At 39.0% G+C, this 21673-nt stretch overlaps 2 protein-coding genes and 1 non-coding gene across 7 annotated transcripts; 1 reads left to right on the forward strand and 2 right to left on the reverse strand.

Annotated features, from left to right (window-relative positions):
- Window positions 1-261: 261 nt before the first annotated feature.
- LOC125434426 (IKBKB interacting protein) lies at window positions 262-10636 on the forward strand. Of its 4 annotated transcripts, none has more exons than XM_048499794.1 (4): window positions 262-383; window positions 908-1106; window positions 3480-3597; window positions 9617-10636. In XM_048499794.1, exons 2-4 carry the CDS (start codon window positions 931-933, stop codon window positions 10367-10369), a joined length of 1047 nt encoding a protein of 348 aa, XP_048355751.1. In that variant the 5' UTR covers window positions 262-383; window positions 908-930; the 3' UTR covers window positions 10370-10636. The 4 variants fall into 4 exon arrangements, with proteins under 4 accessions (XP_048355751.1, XP_048355754.1, XP_048355753.1 ...); XM_048499797.1 differs by having other exon boundaries at window positions 977-1106; XM_048499796.1 differs by lacking the exon at window positions 9617-10636 and adding an exon at window positions 6210-9438.
- A 1204-nt stretch (window positions 10637-11840) lies between these two features.
- Window positions 11841-19740, reverse strand: SLC25A3 (solute carrier family 25 member 3). 2 transcript variants are annotated; one of them, XM_048499793.1, is made up of 8 exons: window positions 19589-19740; window positions 19277-19448; window positions 16383-16507; window positions 14156-14335; window positions 13875-14056; window positions 12470-12642; window positions 12207-12317; window positions 11841-12122 (listed from the first exon to the last, which is right to left on the reverse strand). In XM_048499793.1, exons 2-8 carry the CDS (start codon window positions 19428-19430, stop codon window positions 11962-11964), a joined length of 1086 nt encoding a protein of 361 aa, XP_048355750.1. In that variant the 5' UTR covers window positions 19431-19448; window positions 19589-19740; the 3' UTR covers window positions 11841-11961. The 2 variants fall into 2 exon arrangements, with proteins under 2 accessions (XP_048355750.1, XP_048355749.1); XM_048499792.1 differs by lacking the exon at window positions 16383-16507 and adding an exon at window positions 16099-16223 and having other exon boundaries at window positions 19589-19739.
- On the reverse strand, window positions 13485-13721 carry LOC125435994. Its single transcript, XR_007244971.1, has one exon. It is a non-coding gene; the product is annotated as a small nucleolar RNA SNORA53 (small nucleolar RNA).
- Window positions 19741-21673: the final 1933 nt, after the last annotated feature.

Consider the following 21673-nt stretch of genomic DNA (forward strand, 5'->3'; position numbering starts at 1 on the left):
AGAACCTACGCAGGATATTTTTGCTTTCGCCATTCTTCGGCTCTTGAGAAGACCTTTCTCCAGGCCCTGAATTAACGCCCACGTCCTCATTCCCTGGGCAGGGCAAGACAGAGGGTGAGTATCTCAACTCAAGGCAGGAGTGAGCCCACGCAGACAGCACCGGCGGCTCCTAGACTAAGTACGAGCGCGCCCCCTGGCGTCTGCAGCATTTGTAGACATACACACCACGAAGGAGGGAGGAGTGCTTTGTTAGGCATGCGCCTGACGTGGCGAACCGCTGTATAGCGCTGCGCTTTCCAAACGGAGAAGGGTTCCCCGCCCCTCAGGAATCTCGGGGCTGAAGTAAAAGTTTGCAATCTGGGAGCTGGCGTCTTTTCCTCAAGGTAACAGATGCTCAAATGGGGAGTGCAAAACGGGGCGCGGAGAGGGAGGTTGGAGAAGATCGTGTGCGCGGACTCCTGAGGATGTGATCCTCGACATGCTTTTCAGGTCATAAAGAGATGTGTTGGGCCATGGAAAAAAAACAGTTGGGTAGTATGTATTGTCGAAGGCTTTCACGGCCGGAATCACTTGGGTGCTGTGTGGTTTCCGGGCTGTATGGCCGTGTTCTAGCAGCATTCTCTCCTGACTTTTCGCCTGCATCTGTGACTGGCATCTTCAGAGGATCCACACAGCACCCAAGTTGGGTAGTAGTTTTTATTAAGCCCAGCCATTGAGTAGTTTCGGAGAGAGTAAGACCCGCTGAATTAAGTGGACTGCAAAGTTGTGTAGGATCTCGCTGCTATCTGCTGTGCTTTTTAAGAGCATTTAAATAGAGTATTGAAGTGACTTCCGAGTAAACGTGCTTCGGTCTGGGCTGCAGGAGTGACAGTAATAATTGAATTAACAGACCTGGGGGCTTTTCTAGATTTGTGCAGGAGTTTTGTATTCATGAATATGTCTGAAATCAAGCAAAGGAGAAAAACTGATATTTCAGCCAAACCAAATGAAGATCAACAAAAAGTGGACAAACAGTCGTGGTTGGGGTGTACCCGGACATCTTTCTGGATGGAAGCAGGAGTAGCAGCAAGCTGCCTATCCGTTATGGCCTGTGTTGGCTTAACATGGTAAGCAACCTGGAACCTGTGTGGTCTGAAACATTTTTGTTTACAATTAAAATAGTGTAAACAACAATAATGATAAAATTGTAGACAGCAGAAATAGTAGTAAATATTATGCAATGAAAGCCAGCATGGTTTCGTTAAAATGTTGGACTAGGACCTGAGAAGCCCCACTCACACCACTGAAGCTTGCTGGATGACCCTGGACAAGCCCTAATCCTGGGCGGTATTTGGATGGGAGACCTCCAAAGAATACCAGATTAATGATTAAGAGCCAATGGCTTCCGAATGTCTCATGCTTTGGAAACCCCACAGGTTTGCCATCATGAGTCAGCCGTGACTGACTTGACAGCAAAAAATCAACAACCTTACAATGATTGTTGTGGGTTTGTGTGGCTGTGGTCTGGTAGATCTTGTTCCTAACATTTCACCTGCATCTGTGGCTGGCATCTTCAGAGGTGTATCACAGAGAGAAGTTTGTTATGCACTGTGTCCAGTGTATACAACACCTTACAATGGCTTATTCAATTAAAAATGGCATATGCAAATCACTAAAAGAGTAGCCTTAGTAAAATTAAAGAGATTCTTAGTTTTCAAAATAAATGCTTAATTTTTTTGGTAAATATTGTTTAGTTTTCTTGTTTAAGTAATTTGCTCATACTGTAAGTTCTTTTCTTTTTATGCCAGGTTTTCTGAGGAATCCTGTTCATCTACATTTAATTATGGCAACTTCTGTATTACATAGAAGGTTTTTGCCTGCTCCCTGCCCATTCTTCAAGATCATTTTGGGACCCTTAGCCATGTCTTACAGCTTCTGAAATGTAATAAGTAGTTACCAGAGAAAAGCCCTTTTCTGTGGTGACAACCAAACTATGATTTAACTTCTTAGAATCATTTATACAGTGCCAACTTTGTTTAAATTTTAGGCATCAGATTTTATTCTCCTGAGATTTTAACTTTAATTTTGTTGTGTTCTGGTTTGTATTATATTCATTGTTTTTATATTTCTTGGATATTGATCAGCAGAACTCAGACATGGATCGGCACAATATCTGTCTTACTAAAAGAAAAAAACAAAATCGTAACTTCATTCACCACATGCTAGACCGTCTTTTTATTTTAGAATGTTGGGTCCTAGTGCCTCCCTAACAGAACTAGGGAGGCACTAGGACTCAAACGGAGCATTCTAAAAAGAAAGATGGTCCAGCATGGGGGAATGAAATTATAATTTTTTTTCTTTTGGTGAGACAGAGTATAATTCCCAGAACAGACCATGATCATTCCAAACAACATGTTAAGTGACTAAAAAATTGGGAAAGTAAGGACAAAATATAGAGAAGATAATGTAGGATGGGGCAACTCAACTTTCCAATCTATTTCATACCTACTTTAAACTTAACAACTTTAAGTTTGGTGAAGAAATTTGTTTATTCACACTTTTTTCTCCAATGAGGACCCAGACTACAACATTCCACTCTCCTCTAATTTATCCTTATAATTACCATTTGAAGTAGGTTAGACTGTGTGTGTGTGTGTGTGTGTTTGTGTGTGTGGTGATTGTCCCAAGGTCACCCAGCAAGGTCCCATGGAAGAGTGGAGAATTTACAATATGGCTCAATAAAGTTAAAAGCACAATTATAGAAATAAACTGGAAATATATGTTAAGAATATTTGTTGTAGCTACTATTTTACACAGTAATAATAGCTAGATATATAGGTAACTATGCAAAATAATTGCATATAGTCTGGAATAAATGGGAGAGAAGGACAGGACATCCTACTTAAATAGTAGTATAAGAGGCAGTGTAGGCACAAATCTTGTATCGGGGGTAAAACTGGTAAAAACAGAACATCCCCCCCCCCCCCATGTGTTTTACATTAAATTCTGCTGTAGGAATAATGTTGAAGCTTAAGGATTAGGACAGTATCATATAATTTATTTTAATCATATAAGCAGCCTTATGAATGACAGTTGTTGCTGTTTGTGCTGCAAGCCAGTTTTTCCGAACTGAATTTAGATTCTCAATCATATGTGTATATTTCTTTCAAGATCAGAGCCTACCATAACCATTTTATGAAGATTTTTAAAAGAATCCCTTCCTACCAAGGGAATTTTCTGCAGAATTTTTTCCTGCATTGCCAAAAGCCTGTAGTACTAAACTCTTCTTCCATTCCTGTTGAGGTTTGATGGTATGTTCTGTTCATATAATTTCCACCACATTAAAGAACAGCAAGTTCTCCCTTAGATGGCTAGAGGTGATAAGTTTTGAGTGTGAAACTCTTAATTCTTGACAGGTATGTAACTGTTTTTGTATAGGATGTTGGGGGTTTTCCAGGTTGTATGGCCCTGTTCTAAGAGTATTTTTTGTATATTTTCAGGTTCCTTATTCAACAGTCAGCTCAGCTTGCTACTGTAGAGGAAAAGTACCATTTATTGAAGCAAGAAGCTGAGAAGTTTCAGGACATGGAAAATAAAGTTAAACTTATGTCCACAAAGGTAACTTCAATATCATTTTAGGTTATTTCAGAGGATCTTTTCTAAAATCTACAAGATATTCTTATACTGCTAATTAAATTGCATGCTTGGAGAACCTATCTTGGTTATGCTAGTGGAACTATTTTGCTAACTCAAAGTAAAATGTAGGAACTACATTTTTATATATTTGCAATCCTTTTCTCCTGAAAACCAGAACGCTGAGGGTATTTATCTTAAGTTGCAATGAATCATGATAGCATCTTAACTGAGATTTTTCAAGATGTTTGCTATTGCTGGGTTTCTTTGCTGACAATCATTTGTTTGGAAAATCTCAATGCATTGGATGGGATTTAAGAATCAGATATACAAGCTAAGGGCTCCTGTGCCTGTACTACAACTTTCTTGACTTTTTTCCCTTTTAACTGCACAAGTTCCATATTTCATATTCTATCTGTTGACTGAAAATGTCTTTAAACAGCAAATTAGACTCTAGTAGCTTTTTTGCTGGTGCAAGAGGAAGGGAGATATTATCAAATGCCCTTCCTCACTGTAGCTGCGATCCATGTCGCTTATAATCCACATGGATCCCACAGTCCCTTCCATAGCCTTTTTATAGTTGTAAATGAGGTCATCCCTTTCACCATCTTGTCAGCAAAAAAGCTGGTAGGATCCAACCCATAGCTATACATCATACTGAAACTGGTGAGTACCAAGCTGTGTGATAATTTACAGTCATTGTTTTAACAAAAGATGCCCATGGGTTATATTATGATTTTTAAAAATGTCTAATAAAGCATTGATATCATCAGTGCTAATTTTATAAAAAGAAGAGTTGGTTTTTATAGCTCACTTTTCTTTGCCAAAAGGAGTCTTAAAGCAGCTTATAAACTCCTTCCCTTCCTCTCCCCATGACAGACATCTTATGAGGTAGGTGGGACTGAGAGAGTTCTGAGAGAACTGTGAATTGCCCAAGGACATCCAGCAGGCTTCATATGTAGGCATGGGGAAACAAATCTGGTTCCCCAGATTAGAGTCTGCCCCTCTCAATCAGTACATCAGGCTGGCTCCATACCAGTGAGTATAGAAAAAAAAAGCCCTGAATTTCCTTGAAGTGAATGGCAGTGAGGGATGTAACTCTTGCCTTAGGATAGTGCTATTCATTTGTGAATCTAATTTCGCTATTATCAGAAGCTTTATTTACATTGCAGTCCTCTGCGGTTACTTCAATCTGAGCCCATTAAAATGAATGCATTTAGAATGGAGTAATTCTCCTTAGGATTGCACTATAAGTTACTCAAAATTGTACTAGGAGTTACATTCTATATAATTTAGCTTTGCCTCTTTTAAAAATTACTTTGGTACTCTTTGTGTAAGTTGTGTGTATGTAGAAAGGTTCCTTTAACTCACCTTGGCTGGAATCCATTGATTGGCCTCAATCTGTTTAACCCTCTTTTAAAACCATAACCCTTTAATGCCATTGTAGTACTGCTTTGTTTTTTTAAAGTCTATGACACTGGTTGCTATCTACTTATACATTTTAGACTCTGGCAAAAAGGTAAATGCATAAATATTTTAAGTAAAAGCATGAGCACACTTCCTGATGGATATGTCCACTGGACTCAGCTTGCTTCTCAATAGGTATCCTTAGGACTGGGCTCAGAAGTACAGTCCTGTGCACACAGAGTTCTATTTAACATAGCGGGTTTTATGTCTAACTCAGCAAATCAGAATGCTATAAACGTAGGGATTTATTGTACAGACTTGTGTGTTCAACAAAACAGTATTTTCATAAGAAAAAAGATAAACAAGGATCCTACCCTGGTGTCAGAAAAAAAAAAGCACTCTACCTTATCTGTGTTGTCAGCATTTGAAGGTCTCTTCATAATCTTGGATGAATATTGTGATATAGGGGGTTAAGAAATGTTTTTAGAAACATATTGGAAATTAGCAAACATCTTTGATCCATTATATCCCAATCATTTAAACTGAAAAAGTTTAAAAACATAGGCCTTTTCCGCATGGGCGTAATACAGCGACCAAGGGATGGCAAAAATGCTGTCCCTGGGCTGCTGTTCGCACAGGAGGTGCTGCCGCCGACCGGGAACGGTGTGAAGCCGCCCGTTAACCTCGCTAAACAAGCGAGGTTTTTCCAAAGCACTGTCGGCGTGGTGCAAACAGCACTGGCAGGAAGACGCTGCTTTCCCCCTCCCCTTCCCCATCCCGCGTCACTCTGGAGGGCTGCAGAGCCCCACCCACGCTGCCCTCCGACCCCTGGAGGTCAGAGGGCAGCGTGGGTGGGTCCCTGCAGCCCTCCAGAGTGACGCTGGATGGGACGGTGAGTGGAGGAGGGTGACTGGAGGCAGCTCCTTATGGAGCCACCTCTCTGGCTGAGGGGGAAGTTGGGGCTGCTCGCGTGCGAACGGTCCCCGGGCCTCCGCCGGCATGATTCATGCCAGTGGAGGTGTGTTTCTGCCCGTGTGCAGAAAGGGCCAGAGTCAAAGCATTTGGAATAAATATATGAAGCTACAAAAAATGTCATATTTAAGAGATCCTCTAGGATATATAAAGACTGATGTTTTTACAGTCCAACCTGTATTAAGTATAGATGGACATTGTTTATGTTACAAATGCAGCTTGAATCATCTTTGCAAGTCCTGCAAGAGGCCTCTACATCTGTCTCTGTTCTGACCAAGCTTGAGCAGGAGGTAGCTGGCCTCCGGAACATCATACCTGACATTCTAAACAGTGAGCAGAAAGTTTCTAAAAAGGTGCAGAGTGTGAATGAAAGATTTCAGAATGTAGTAGTCTCCTGGAAAAGAAGCCTGAATGAAATGGATACAAATACTAGTAGTTTGAGATCAGAAGCCAAGTTTTTACATAATGAAGTAACCACTCAAATCAACGCAGTAGACTCAAGAATAAAAACCCTTTCTGAAAAGTTAGCAGATTTGGAAGACAGTACAATAAGAAATGTCAAAGTGTTAAATAGGCAGGAAGAAAATGATTTATCTAAAATTGAACAGCAGTTGCAAGTTGATGCAGAATCCACTAAAGAAATAGAAGAAAAGCAGAATACTTTAGCCAGAAATAAGTACTTGAGACAAAAGCTTGCAGCGCATGAACTCAAAGTGGAAGAATGCAAGGCGCATTTGCCCCTAATAGAAACTGCTATTCATTCAGTGATTCAAGTATCAGGTTATCTGATGGATATAGGGAAGAAGGTGGAAGACATGGGTGTGAAGGTGTTTGACGCAGAAGACAAAATGGTAACAGCCCGACTTGAAATAATGAACATACAAAAAGATCTTGAAAATATCCAGGATAAGAACAGTAGATTAAAATTGCAGAAGGATGCATGTTCTAAAAGTTAACAACTTTACAGAATCTAAAACAGAGACAACAAAAGAACATTATTTAGTAAACTGCCAACCTGGGAATGATATGAAGCAATTTGAGTCCCCATGACCAATTTGTTCATTTCAGCTATGGAACACTAAAGGTATCTGACTGGGTGTCTCGCTGCACAAAAGGAATAATGCTTTAAATGCATGCATATATTTGTAAATCTAAGAAATACAGATTAAAAAACCATCAAGGAATTTTAAATTTTGATATTTAGTTATTCAGTTTGATTTATATTTATATTGTATTTGTTTTCTGGATGTGTTTTGTATAGTATAATTTACTCTCTTTTGACATTCCATTGTGGTTTTTTTCCTAAATTCTATTATTAATTTGTTGAGCTGTCACTGTAGTTTCTTTAGATGAAGTTGTTTGCTTCTTTTATGCCATGGATGTGTTAGGAGAAACAAATCTGAAACAATTCTTTAAAGAAAATGTTCATTCAACAGTTAATACAATACAAGTGTAACCAGAAAATGATCCTGTAGTAATCTTAGAGGTCTCTTTTTATGAAATAGAATTTCAGGAAGTAAAGGGCAGTTGTATAACAATGGATAGTGCTCAGTCTTCAAAATTACTTGCCAGGATGCCAAAGGATGCTCTACTGTGGCTAATTTTGCAAATTTAAGCCCACTGTATGCTCCTTCCTCTAAAAGGGCTGTGTACACAAAAGGGATGTGTTGGATCTAGGGAAGGAGGCAGCAAGAGAAAACTTTCATACCTGGAATTTTTCAGCTTTGGGGATGACATTTTGTATAGCATATTGTCAGGAGGAATGGTTGTTCCTTGTTTAAATTGTGAATAAGCAGTGGGGGCTTACATAAGTGTAAACAAGCATCTAAAATGAGCTACAATTTTAGGCATACTTTTCTGGAAGCAAGGTCCACTGTGGTTCAGTGATACTAGACACAGTGTGTAACAGACTTCTCTCTGTGATACACCTCTGAAGATGCCAGCCACAGATGCAGGTGAAATGTTAGGAACAAGATCTACCAGACCATGGCCACACAGCCCGGAAAACCCACAACTTCTAAATACAGTCCAACTCCTGCTGTGTATAAAAAAAGAGAAGAAAATACAAGTAAAAATAATTTATTTTACACAGTGTAAAATGTATTAACACAGTGTAAGGCCTAATTCTTGTTATGATAGAATTAGACTTCATAGCTACCTAGTATTCAGTAACTTGGTTATCAGGCCCAGCCACTATTTGTGATCAACTGGTGCTACTACTATGTCTTCTCCCTTGCCAGCCTTTCATTGTCTCCTGCCAGGAGCCACAGTAGCAAAGTCTCCCTTCTACTCTTTCCTTCTATAATAATTGTGAAATTCTTATCACCCACTGTCTTAAAATAATTCTTCACAATTACATCCCTCCTATTCTTAATAATAATGTGAATCAACTCAGGCAAAAGGACGACTTGCCTTTTTTAATGAATGCCAGCTACAGGAAAGAAGGCGACACAGTAGTTCTTGTACCTGGGAGGTCCAGATTCAAATACCCACTTTGCCATGGAAGCTTGGTGGGTAGCCTTTGGCCAGTCACTCTCAGACTAACCTTCCTCACAGATACTTTGTGAGGATAACATGAAGAGAATTCTGCGTTACTTAGAGCTCCTCTTTAGAGATTAAAAAACAACACATTTTTATTTCACATTTTTTCTGATCAGGAACCCAAAGCTGCTTTTCATTGTTCTCCTCTCTCCCCATTTAATCCTAACGACCACTTTGTGAGGGTAGGTTAGGCTGGGAAATTATTGCAATGGGCCCAATGTTGAGGTGAGTCATAACTCAGTGGTAGAGCATGGTATGCAGGATGTCCAGGTTCAATTCCTGGCATCTTCAGTTAAAAGGATTTGGTAATTGGTGATGTGCAAGACTTCCAACCCAGGACTCTGGACAGCCACTGCCAGTCTCAGTAGACAATGGACCACTTGGTGGACCAAGTCTGATTCAGAAGAAGGTAGGCTCATGTATGTTCGGGGGGGGGGGGGTCCATGGAAGTGCAGGGATATTAATCCAGTTATTTCCCATGTAAGCCAATAGTAGTTCAAATTCATTACCAGTTTTTTTAAAGAACTATTGCTTGATTTGTAGCAGTTGTTCGAGCTGTTTTGTGCTTGGCACAACCTACTCCACATAGCTATACGAAATTTGTGCTCAGACTTCACAGTTTATCATATCTTGAAACCAGGCTCACAGACACTTTTTCTGGACTATGTAACCTGAAGAATTTTCTGGGAACTTGCTCACTATTTTGTAACACATTTTCAATAAAAATGTACAGCACTAGCACTGCTTTAGAACGTCTTACCAAAATTGTACAAGAAGTGACTGGGGTGGGGGAGTCATCTCTTATACTGCCTAATTGTCTTTTGCAGAGATCAGGCTTTTAAAATACCAGATATTTATCTCATTTTACTGAAACAGCTAACATTAAAAACTGCATTTTGAAAGGTTCAAAAGAGCATCATATTACTTTCCCCCTGTTGTTGGAAATCTAAAGTGCAATGCATATACAATGTTTAAATATTTGCTGATCTCTAATGCCATTTTCCTCTTTCCTTGTGTTTACTCAGTAACAAGCCAAAAGCACCATCACAACAAAATTTAAAAATTACTTTTTTCCCCATCCTAGTGTGAGAAGACAGTCAGCTTAGTGGAACAACTAGAAGATCTTCAGTTAATTGTTCAAATGAAACATCTACAAGATGAGATAGACACTCTGCAGACATGGTCTAAAAACTCAACTTGGGCACAAGAGCTCCAGCAAAACTTGACATCTCTCTTTCACGCACTTACTACTTATGAGAAAAACATGGCTTCTGTAACAAACAACTTTTCTGTAAAAATTGCAGCTGTGAAGACTGATATCAGACGCATTTCAGGTCTTGAAGCAGATGTGACCTTATTAGTAGAAAGGCTGACTACTATTGAAGATAAAGTGGACAAAATTGAAAAAACTACTGTACAGAATTTAGGGAATCTTATTACAAGTAGCATAGACAGGACTGCCAAGCTACAAAGTTCTGCATCTGAAAACAAAAGACAATTAATGCTCATTAAGACAAAACTGTTTGAACTAACTGCTGATATCAACAGACAATCAAATAAGCTTTTAGATTTGGAAAGTGATACAGCCAAAATTTTGAAAACAGTAGCCTTTGCAAATGAATTAAAACCTAAAGTATATAATTTAAGAAAGGATTCTGCACATTTAGAGCCAATGATAGATGAGCTAACATTAAGAATAGGAAGACTGCTTGGGGATCTGTTGGAAAGACAGAAAGAAATTGCTTACCTATATAAAGAACTCTCTAATTTAACTTCAGTTCAGAATGAGTTTAATATTGTGACTGATGAAATAACTCAAGTTTCAGATATAAGTTAGCTGTTCAATACATGAAATTTCAACAAAGGTAATACTTCTGAAGCATGATAAATTAGTAGAAGAGCCCAGGGATGGGGGGAAAGGTGCTTATACAGCAGAAAACAGTAGATTGGTTGGGTTTTTTTTAATAGCAGACAAATGTTAAAGTAGGAAGTTAATTTATATCACTAAATTTGATTTTAAAAAGCAAAAAGTGTTGGTTTTGTAAGGTTTTGTCCTATGAAGTTAGGAAATATGTATATTGATAAAACAAAAATAACACGTAAACTGTATCTGGTTTGGAACTGCCACATTCATCGTTTTAGCCTTATACATAAAATATAGCAAGGTAATGCTATGTGGAATCACAAGCAACATGTGTAGCCTTATGCCTTCTTGTTTAGTCTTCTCTTTGGAAGACTCAAAGCCTGCTTTTACAATAGATTTATAATTTAAAAATAAATAGCATCCTTTAACCTAGATCAAGGAAAGTGTAAAAAATATTGCAAGGAACACACACTAAGGCCCCCTCTGCACATGCAGAAAAATGCACTTTCAATCCACTTTGCAGCTGTGCGAAATAACAAAATCCACTAGCAAACAATTGTGAAAGTGGATTGAAAGTGAGTTATTCTCCATTTGCAGGATAGGCCTTAGTTAACTCTAGGTAAAGTGGCATAAGGCTGGTCCACATACATCAAGTGTGAATAATGTAGTCCCAAGAAACAAATGTACACACACCACTTTAGAAACTGTACAGAGCGTACCGCTCAGGAGAACTTATGGGGTCAAATGTCCCCAGGATGCAGCCATTTAGTCATGTGGGAGTAGAAAATCACCCCCCACACCCCTCGTCCTTCCCCCCCAGGGTCCATACACTGATTTCAAGACTAGGTGCAAAAAATTTGGTGTGGGGGCGGGGGCTACATTTTCCCTAGATACACCTCTAACTGCATGCATCGCATGTTTTTGTGGGACAGGTTCCATCCAGGTCAGGAAGGAATGTTGGCACAGTCCCATCATTTTATTAGTTTCCACAACCACACTGCTCAGTTGTTCAGGGAAAACTAAAATACCCTTCCCTTGTAAGATAACACTGCTTACTTGGTGTTGCATATGCTTGATATTTCCCAGCTTTTTTGATGGTCTTCAGTATTAGTCCTCCTTACTCAATACTAGGCTTAGCTCCAAATATATCAGTGCATAACCTGATCCATTTTCAACACAGACATTAAAAATGGTTTGGTCAAGCACGTTCATGGTAACTATCTTACAAGGCAGCCAACTCAGCCCACATTGCAAAAAAAAATTCTTTGCAGTGGATCAGTCAGGTACCAGTTCTGTTAATCTGCATTAGTTATTTCCCTTTACCCATTTCAAAGATGGGAATGTCATCTATAGGAATGGATCAATGTCCTGCTTCCACAGCCATTAGGAAGTCACTTTAATCTGTTGAAGGAATATCGATATGAGTTACCAAGTACAACATTAGTTACTCTAGTTATATGGTTTATTCTGACCAATGGTGCCACTGAAGTCTCAAGAAAGAAGACTTTATTCTCCTACACGTCATACATATAAAGTGTTTTGCTATCAGTCAGTCCATGATTCATTTATTCAGTAAGCCCAAGCTTCTTCTTCAGAGATTCTGGCATCTCAGGTGGAGGTGGGCGAGGAAGCCGGAAATAAACTTTCACAGAATCATAAATGAACCATTGTAATGCTGTCAGAGTACCAATCATGATGATACGGGCAAACAGGCCCTTCCATACACCTGTTGAACACAAAAGAGGGAGTTATAGTAATTTGCAGTATCTAAATGTTTGCACAGTCCTCCTAACATCATTTTAGTTCTCACCTTTGAAGCCAAGCCTTTTCAGTACTTGTGCAGCTGAACTGCCCTTTTCTTTGTTCAAAACAGACACAACAGAATCAGCAGGGTGTGAAACAATGGCACAGAAAACACCAGCTGAAAAAAAAACCCACCTTAAATTAATATTAGTTATCAATTTATTAGATATTCTTCATGCATTAGCATTAATATTAGATAGTTCAATATGCATATTCCTAATGAGCTATACATTTACTGCAGATTTCTAAAGTTGCAAAATGTTTCCTTACCAATGTAGCCTGCTACAAATGTAACCACCAGCTGCTCTGCCTTTGAGCATTCACTCCTTGGTTTGGGAACAACATATTTGTATAGTGCTTCCACAGTTCGTTCAAAACATGCAAATTTCATCATTGTGTATGGAATCTGCCTCATCCACAAAGGAACAACACCTTTATAGAAACTTCAAAACAGAAAGACAAATTATTTTACTTTTAGTTCTTCTATTCTGGAATTACTCTGAAACAGCAACAGGGATCTGTTTATCAAATTCAAGTATTTATTCAAACATGCTACACCACTAAGCTATCTGAACAACCAAATTCATATATTTATTATGAACTGCACATAATGATAAACAGCTCGCATTAGTACCACAAACATATTACGTTATGTTTGTCTTCAGCATTTGACTAGTATAATTGGAAATTTCTTTCTGATTTGCCAGAGACTGGATGCAACCCATGTGTTTCAACAGAACTTGTCCGATGGGCAGACATCCTGTCTCCTTTCTGTCAGTCACCAATCCCCCATGCATTCCATTATAACAGCAATTAACCAATCAAGGCCCATGGCTGGCTGGGGAAATGAGAAAAGGTTATCTCAATATCATCTCAGGTCAGGTAGGGGTTGTGCCTCAGAATGCTAGGTGGAAGAGAACATGACTTAGGAAACCACCTAGGTCTCAGAGGCTGTCCTGTGTGTAAGAAGACTAAATCACTGAATACTTGTAAACAGGGCTTGGGCTTAAAGTGGTAGGATGACAGTTCTTTTTCTCAAGGAACTCTGGAAGTATCAGGCTGAAGTTTTGAAATACAGAAGGTTAGCAGAATGAACGTGTAAGGAAAAGACTGAAGATGTATCAGGGTTCAGTTTATAAGGGAAACAGTCTAATGATCTATGGTTTCTGACAGGAGCTCAAAATGACATTTAGAACTCTGACTTTCAAAATGCCCCAATTTTAAAAACCACACAACAGTTCTTTCACAGGCCGTCCCTCCTTAATTTTCAAAGAAACAAGATAAAAATGTCCACACTTCAGCCAAATCCTGATAGCAAAAAATGGCATGCATATGCCACATCTATCAGAACATAAAAGCTAAGAGTGCAGGTATATTTTTCTCACATGCCAATGACTCAAGCATCTTTGATTGTACAACAATAAAGTTGCTGATGCCTCTTAGCTGGAACTACTCAGAACCAAAGCTATGAGCAAACTCAGCACAAAAGACATCAACAAAGATGGATCTAAGGGAGCATGTTGGCCTCACAAGTGCATCAATATGTAAGACCATCCACAGTTAATACTGGGAACTAAACCAGGCATCAACTATCAATCAGATTGTGCACATGGGTTCTTTACAACAGAGTTCCAGAGCACCTCTGAACCTTGGATTCATTGGTTCCAATACTTACGCCCAAAGACCTTCTTCTGCAAACATTTTTGGAGCTGCTTGCCTCAATGTATTAGCGTACCCAGGCTGCGTCTGAATGCGAACCTTAGCAGCTTCCATTGGAGCCAGAGCAATATCAGCAAAGAATTCCGCACTGGCTGATGCAGCCAAGTACAGTGATGTACGCCACACATATGAATTTTCCTAATATAAACAGAAATGGTTGAGATAAAAGTTAAAGATGTTCATATGATTTTCACTAAAGGGCCAGTTGAGGTGGTTCTGAAAGCTTCAAGAGCTTACCTCCCCCAATAGGTTTCCATATAAGACTTTAAAGACTTCATAGAATCCAAACTTGCAGAGCCCTTGCATGGAGTATCCAATAAAGGTTGGGGCCCATCCCTTAGCCAAGCCACGAACACCATCTTCTTTGACAGTGACTGAAAAGCCACTGAAAATGCTTTTATATTTCTGTGGATCCACCTGGATAAATTTGAAAGTCAATAGTGTGTAATCTTACACAGGCCATAAAACATATACTTCTGCATTACAAAGAAGCTGTAACCTAACTGTATTTTTTACATGAACTTGATTTTTGTATTAGAAGCATTTAAAGTTAAAGCAACAGTAGCAATTTTAGTACAAAGGACGTAGCATTTTTAAAGGAAAGAAAATGTGTAACAGCAAAGAGATGTCGGAATGAAGGCAAGTTCAAAGTTAAGGGCATGAGTACCACAAGATATTGTTCTAAATTGTTCATTTTGCAGAAGTACACAGTAGATAGAAGAATTGCATAATAGGTGAAATTTAATTTAATTTCCATAGAAATAAAGTCGGGGGGGGGGGGAGTGTTTCATTAACTCTAAAATAGCTTATGCAGGAAATTAATACACTGACACAATTTAAGATAATACACTTGTCCAGATTTAATACATATTTTCAGTATACTTTTGTCCAGTACACTTCCTACCTCCTGTTGCCCTCCACTGACTACTGACTTGTTCCATTTCACTTTTCCTCTCACTTTCTGGTCTGTTTCTGACTGCAGTCTGAGCAGATTACATTCTCTGTAATGCATATTTGGATCACATACAGGTCAAGATTTTTTACCCTCAATACATGTACTTGCTTCACAGTCTGATCTTGTGTATGCTTAAGTCAGTCACTGATTTCAATGGAGCTTAGATTAACATAACTTTTCCAAAAACATCTTGAACAAAACTGTACCAGCTGTTCAGTTGTTAAACAAGAACACAGATATGATTAGTATATAAGGCTTTGGAACAGTTATGGTACTTTTGCACAACCATATTCTTCAGTTACGCTATCAAAAGCATTCAAAAGTAGAAGAGCTGGGTATTCAGCATCTCATCCAATCTTGCATTTCATTGTTTGTGTAATTACCATTTTAGTATGTATTCCTACAGCTCTTCCAGGATGTAATCCTGTGGACACTTGCTGGGGAATAATCCTCACAACTCAATAAAATTTGGCTTTGATGTAAACATATTTAGGGTGTGTCTCCACTTGTTTTCAATGGTGACCTAGCCAGTCACATAGTTAGATTTAAGTAATGTAGGCTCACTTGGAAAAGATAAAGTTTTAAGTTTCTCATAAGTAAGCCTTTTAAAATTCCACATTAGTTAAAAAAGCTTAATATGAATAACATTATCATTAATTTTTTAAAATATGCACTGAAAACATTTAAGTAAAGCTACTTAGTTTAATTTTTTTCTACATTTTTCTCGTAGCCAAGTTTTGGTCAAGAAACACACAGTTCAGCCACATTTGCCTCCATAACCAATTAAGACCCCATTTGGTTATAAACATTCCAAAACCTGTGTGCAATATGCATATAAACATTCCAAAACCTGTATCAGCTGTTAATATTCACTATTCATATTCTAGTTCCTTCGGACCATTTTTTTCTCACCCTAGTTAAATTTTTAATTTAGAACAGTTTAGCATGAAAGAATTCTATTTAAACATTGGGAAAGAGGGAAGGCTAAGAGAATAGAGCTTTTCAGCCCCCCCCTTCCCCCAAAAAACTAATGAGGAACATGATAAACGTCTATAAAATTATCCGCAGGGTGCAGAAAGGGACAAGGAAAACTTTACCTTCCACTCCCATAATACTAGCACTTGGGTATATAGTTGATTGATAGTGTTTTACTACCAAATTCAAACCATTTTCAAGACTATTCCAGAGAAAACATGAAATTTCTAATATTTTATAGCTTACAAACCTGTATACGGCACTTCACTAAATCCAAAGGTACAACTGCTGTGTGTGTCAGACCACAACTTAGGACCCCGCCAAAGCCACAGAGAGCATAAAACTTGAGCGAGCCATATTCGCAACTGTATTCTTCTGTATCAGAAAAAAGACACACCATGCTGTTACATAACTCACATGCCAAAGTATAATCTCTATAAGACTGAGATCCAAGTCTCGCTCCATTTTTTGTTAGTAAGGCGATCGCATTTTATCATACTGTAATAGCCGTACTGATTCAACATGCAATCAAACCTGAATTCGGCATTTGACAAGATCTAAGGGAACCAAAGCTGTATGTGTTGTACCGCAACTAATAATCCCACCAAGGCCACAAAGGATGAAGAATCTGCCCGAACCATATGCACAGCTATACTCTTCTGTTTAAGTGAAAAAGAAAGAAAGATACAAGTTGCAAACTGCAAAACTGGCATTTCATTATTCAAGTAAATTAATCTTTTAGTAGATCTCAGGATGTCTCACTTAACCACATTTGAGTTCCAACCATTTATGAAATGACAGAATGACCAGTGTGTTTCTCCGAAAATAAGAAAGTGTCTTATATTAATTTTTGCTCCCAAAGATGCACTATGTCTTATTTTCAGGGGATGTCTTATTTGGCATGAAGAAGAATTCTGGTGCTCTGGTGTTGTTCTGTTCTGTTTTGCTACGTCTTACTTTCAGGGGAGGCCTTATATTTAGCACTTCAGCAAAACCTCTACTGTCTTATTTTCAAGGGATGTCTTATTTTCGGAGAAACAGGGTACGTAAGGGATGCACATTTTATACATTTTTGCTTGAAAATGTTATATATTTCTCAATTCTTACAATAAAACATCAGTGTCAACATTTAACTACATGCAAGCAAAGATTTTTAGCATTTCTTTTTTAAAAGCCCCTTTAGGATAAACGAATGTATTCTATTTTAAGAAATAACACCTTTAGATACACTGCTTCACAACTGGATTCAGTAGAGAATGCACCAACCCCCCTTTCTGCTAACATTAATGTAATCACATCTTAATCTATATTGCGTAGTTACTGCTACTGTCAGAAAGGTGTGATGTTTTCTAACAAGATGATGTGCATTGAGAATATGGATCCAACAACAGATTTTCCAGAGAACAAAAAGATTTTAATCTTTTATGCATATATTTGAATAACATACAAAATAGAGTAATATGTTTAGTCACAAAACACATTGTGATTAAAATGTCATTTTTTATTTGTTGGACAAAACTGCCAAAACCAAAGTACCTAGAATGAAACAAACATAGTATTATATCTTGGGCTCCATTTGTAAATATCAATGTAGTTCTACACACTGCAGAACTATGCCTGTCTAAGCTTGGCCTCCATTTTTTACTTCTGCAGCAGAAGACTACCAACTGTAGTTGAGGCAGCAATGGTTACATCCAAACTGACCTCTAACTTCTGTTATTTTCTTAGTAGTTTGTGGGTTTTGGTTGTCCTCTTCCTTCCCTCTCTAACACACGTTCTAATGTGACACTTAAAATACTATGCATCAATCAGAATTTTAGCCATTGTTCAAATTGATATAATTTTAATCATATTATGTATATTGTATCTTTACATTTATTTATTTTCACTATTACCCGCCCTGACCCTGAAAACAATCAGGAAAGGGTGGAATATAAATAAAATAAAAAATTAGTAGCCATTAGCAGCAACTTTAATAGCACAGGAGGTTCCATCTGCTTTTCATTACTGCTGCTATCAGTAACTTTAACTGGCAGTTGCCAAAGCCATAAAGTTTGTAATAAAATGAAACTGGATTCAGGTTTTAAGAATTAAGAACTAATCCATTCAGCAGAGAAAAATGTGAATGAATGGATGAGTAAATTAACTGAATATGTTATGGCAAAACTATCATCTTTTGTACATAATAGATCAATTTCAGAATGTCAAGAAAAACTGATCTTTTTAAAAATGCATAGTTGGAAATTAAAATTAAAACTAAAGTTAAACAAAAATATAAGATTTAAACAAATATGTTTTATAATAAATATGTTAATAGATTTGAAGATATATTGAAAAGACAGAGTAATGCAACTTTAAAATGTAAATTTACACAGTAAGCTCCATGGAAAGTATGAGAAAATGAGAGTCCATGTTTTTAGTATATATCTATGTGTGTACTGAAATAAAATTAATAAGTTAATTTAAAAACTGAGTTTAGCTTTTAAGAGCCACTCCATACATAACAAGTGAAATAACTTCTTGCAATTATCAGAAGTTATATAGATCCTGAAACAATTCACTGCTTTAACATTTAGGAAAATAATGCATCTTGACAGTTTCTCCAAAATATGCTGTCTGAAGTATTAGTGACACACTCAAGAAATACTGTTCCAAAACTACATACATTAACCCCTGACAAAAAGTCAAGGACTTAAAAACTGTTGTTACAATGCAAAGTCCTTTGTCGTTACAACGTTTCTGAATTTTGTAAATTTTAGTTAATTGTAGAGTCAGCAGGCTAATCTCCACAGGATGCATGAAAAATAAACTGCTGAGTTTTTAAGAGCAGCCCTGTGAACTTGTTTTCACAGACCCAAATCTGTATACCACCCCCCTAAAAGCACCAAAGATCGAGACACTGTAGAAGATAACTGATGAGCTTTTTAAAAGCCAAAACCAAACAAGTAACACTGAAACGGAACGACAAAGCAGAGTCTCAGATCCTCTCCAGTATCATTCTTGGTGACCTTGTGCAAACCCTTTCGTCTGGACACACGTTGCCTACAAAAAGGGTAACTGAAGCCTAACAAGTTACTATGGAAACATCCATTTTTCTATTAACTGAGAAATTCCCTCCTACAGCACCCATAGCCCACTTTGCCAGTGGTGCAATGCACTGGCAGTGGCCAGGCCGAAAGAACAGGCCCAAGATTACAGAGAGCGGGAAGGCGTCCCGCGAAACCAGACTCTTCCTAAGCCGCCGTGGCTTCCGGTGAAAACGAGGGCACATGAGGGATTCAGCGAGGAGGCCCAAGGCCACCGTGACCTTCCTCGTCCTACACGAAGGACTCGGAGGTGCCAGCCCCCAAGCGAGAGCTGCAAGGCCCAGGAGACCCTGCTGTATGAACACGTCCGTCAGCCCTCCCTCCCCGCGCCCGGTTCTTTACCATCTACGGAAGCGGCTGCCAGGGTCCGCGGAGGACACGACGGCTCGTGGGTCTCGGTCGGACGTTTCCTCAGACTGACATTCTCTTGCTGCAGCTGCAGATGAGGCGCATGGAATGGGTTGAGCCGCACGAGCGGCGCGATAGACGAGAACATGGCGGTGGCAGCAAAGACCTGGAGGTGGGGGGAAGCGGAATTAGTTTGGTTGGGTTGCACCACGGACAGAAAATTTACCCCCGAGGAGAAAGCATCGCTCTCCAAGACACACAAGAAGAGGAGCGTGAGTCCGCCGAGAATCGGCCCCGGGGACTCGCCTTCTAAGATGGCGGCGCCCACTCCTCGCCCGCTACCCAGCCGGCAACTTCGCTCAGAGGCCGACTGTCGCCCTTCCTCGATGACTTTGTCCTTCTCTGACGCAAGGGGCGGAGCACTCGCCTACAAAGGCGGACTGCCATTGGCCGGAAAGCTTCACGGATTTGCGTCACTTCGCAGACGCTCTGAAGAGCCAAGCTTGTTCTATCCGCCCGCTTAGATTTTTCCCCGCCCACTTCCTCCCCCGCCTACGTCAAGAAAGGGCAAATCTGTGAGGGGCGAGTGGGGTGGAAGAGGGTTCCCCTTGAGAGTCGCCTCTTATGTTGATACCAACCAGAGTAAGCTCTAGTCCAGTAGAAGACGGAAAGAACGAGGCCACCTTTTGTTCCTTGCTGAAATGTTATGACCAGCTGTTGCTGAAACATCTGCAAAATGCAGTTCAACGTGCCTATCCTGAGTTCAACACATTTCAGATATAAAACTATAATTATCCATATCACAACATGTTTTGCAACAGAGGATGTCACCGTAGCTGCTTGCTTTCTTTAATCTGAAATAAATGTCCTTTGTTTCAACACCATAGCTACTAATTAAAAAACTTTAGAGTTGCACAGCACCTTAAAATCCAGCAGATTGACCATGGCATGAGCTTCCATGACCATAATACACCTGGTATCTTTAAAGAGTAGCAATACTTTGTTTTTCAAGCAACAGATTTAAACACCTACCCTCTGAAACAAATACAGACATTCGCAGGCACTAGAAGGCAGAAAAATAGTAAGCCAGAACTACGATTTTCAAACTGTTGAGTCTTGAGAGACCCCAGCACTTGCCTCTAAATGCTCACCATAATCTGGAAAGGGTCTTGACAGTGTGTTGGAGAATAGCACATAAATCTCACTACACATGTTGAAACTGGAGGAATGCTAGACAACCACAGCTCTGCCATCAATTACAGACAGAAAATATTTTAAGGGTCCGAAGTCCTGATTTTATCATCATATACCTGGAGCTGTGTTATGAGCTGAAAGCCAGGATGGCAGAAGAGTGACTGGCCTGGAAAGTCACTGGCAGTCAATACAAAGCGGAGCCAACTTGTGCTAATTCTGCCAGATGAAATGTACTGTAGAGCGTGTCAGCTCATTCATTGCCTTTTCCTGCAACAGCAATGCTTGGCAGTGGGCTCAGGAGAAAAAGGTGAATTGACACCAGGTCTGAGCTGAGCAGGGGCCACTCAGCCTGGCTAGAGTCTGGGCCATTTCAACTTTCCAGAACACCAGCGGCAAACTATTGGTTTGTTTTGGAGAGTTAATCTAGAATCCTTGGCTATAAATTCAGTGACTGGCTTTTGAACTAGTGTCAGACCTTCAATGTATTATATTTATGGATGTATGAATTACTGTTCTTCTTCCAGGGATTGGAACAGTAGCATATTTGGGGCTACAGATTAGTTGGTTGCACTAGGAAAATGACTTGCTCCAAGGCAAAACAGTGATATTGATGACTGTGCATTCACTATAACATACTATCTACAGTTTACCTGAGAATATTTATCCAGGATTATTCAAACAGTTTTTAACACTAAAAGAGTGATACAGAGATTTTGAGTATTATTAACCTTGTAATAGTCATAATATGAAAACATAGGAAACTTTTATGAATAGAATCAATCAACCCTTTCAAACTGACTGGGAGATTAGTTGGTGAGCATGAGTACAGCAGCCCAAACAACTGAATTTCTCTGCAACTGTCATGCAAAAGCCTCAGCAACCTTTTCCTTCAGTACTATTCCCTGTAGCCTAAACATCAGCACCATCCAGCACCTTAGAATGGTCCAAGTATGCTGGAATGCAGTGACATTATTAGCACACTTCTGATAAGCGTTAAAGTGTCATGTCTTCAGGCTTAAAATAGATGCTTTTGATTTTGAACAATCATACTTCCTCATTTATAAATATGAAATAGACAACTTAAATTCATTAAAAACAAACTGTTTCTGATCACTTAGAGATATTTTAACTATATTGTTAATGTATGCTGTGATAATAAATGATAAATTGATCCACTTCCTGGTGCTTATTAAGATT

The sequence above is a fragment of the Sphaerodactylus townsendi genome, linkage group LG06, assembly GCF_021028975.2.
Source record: "Sphaerodactylus townsendi isolate TG3544 linkage group LG06, MPM_Stown_v2.3, whole genome shotgun sequence".
In the NCBI taxonomy this organism is placed as follows: domain Eukaryota; kingdom Metazoa; phylum Chordata; class Lepidosauria; order Squamata; family Sphaerodactylidae; genus Sphaerodactylus; species Sphaerodactylus townsendi.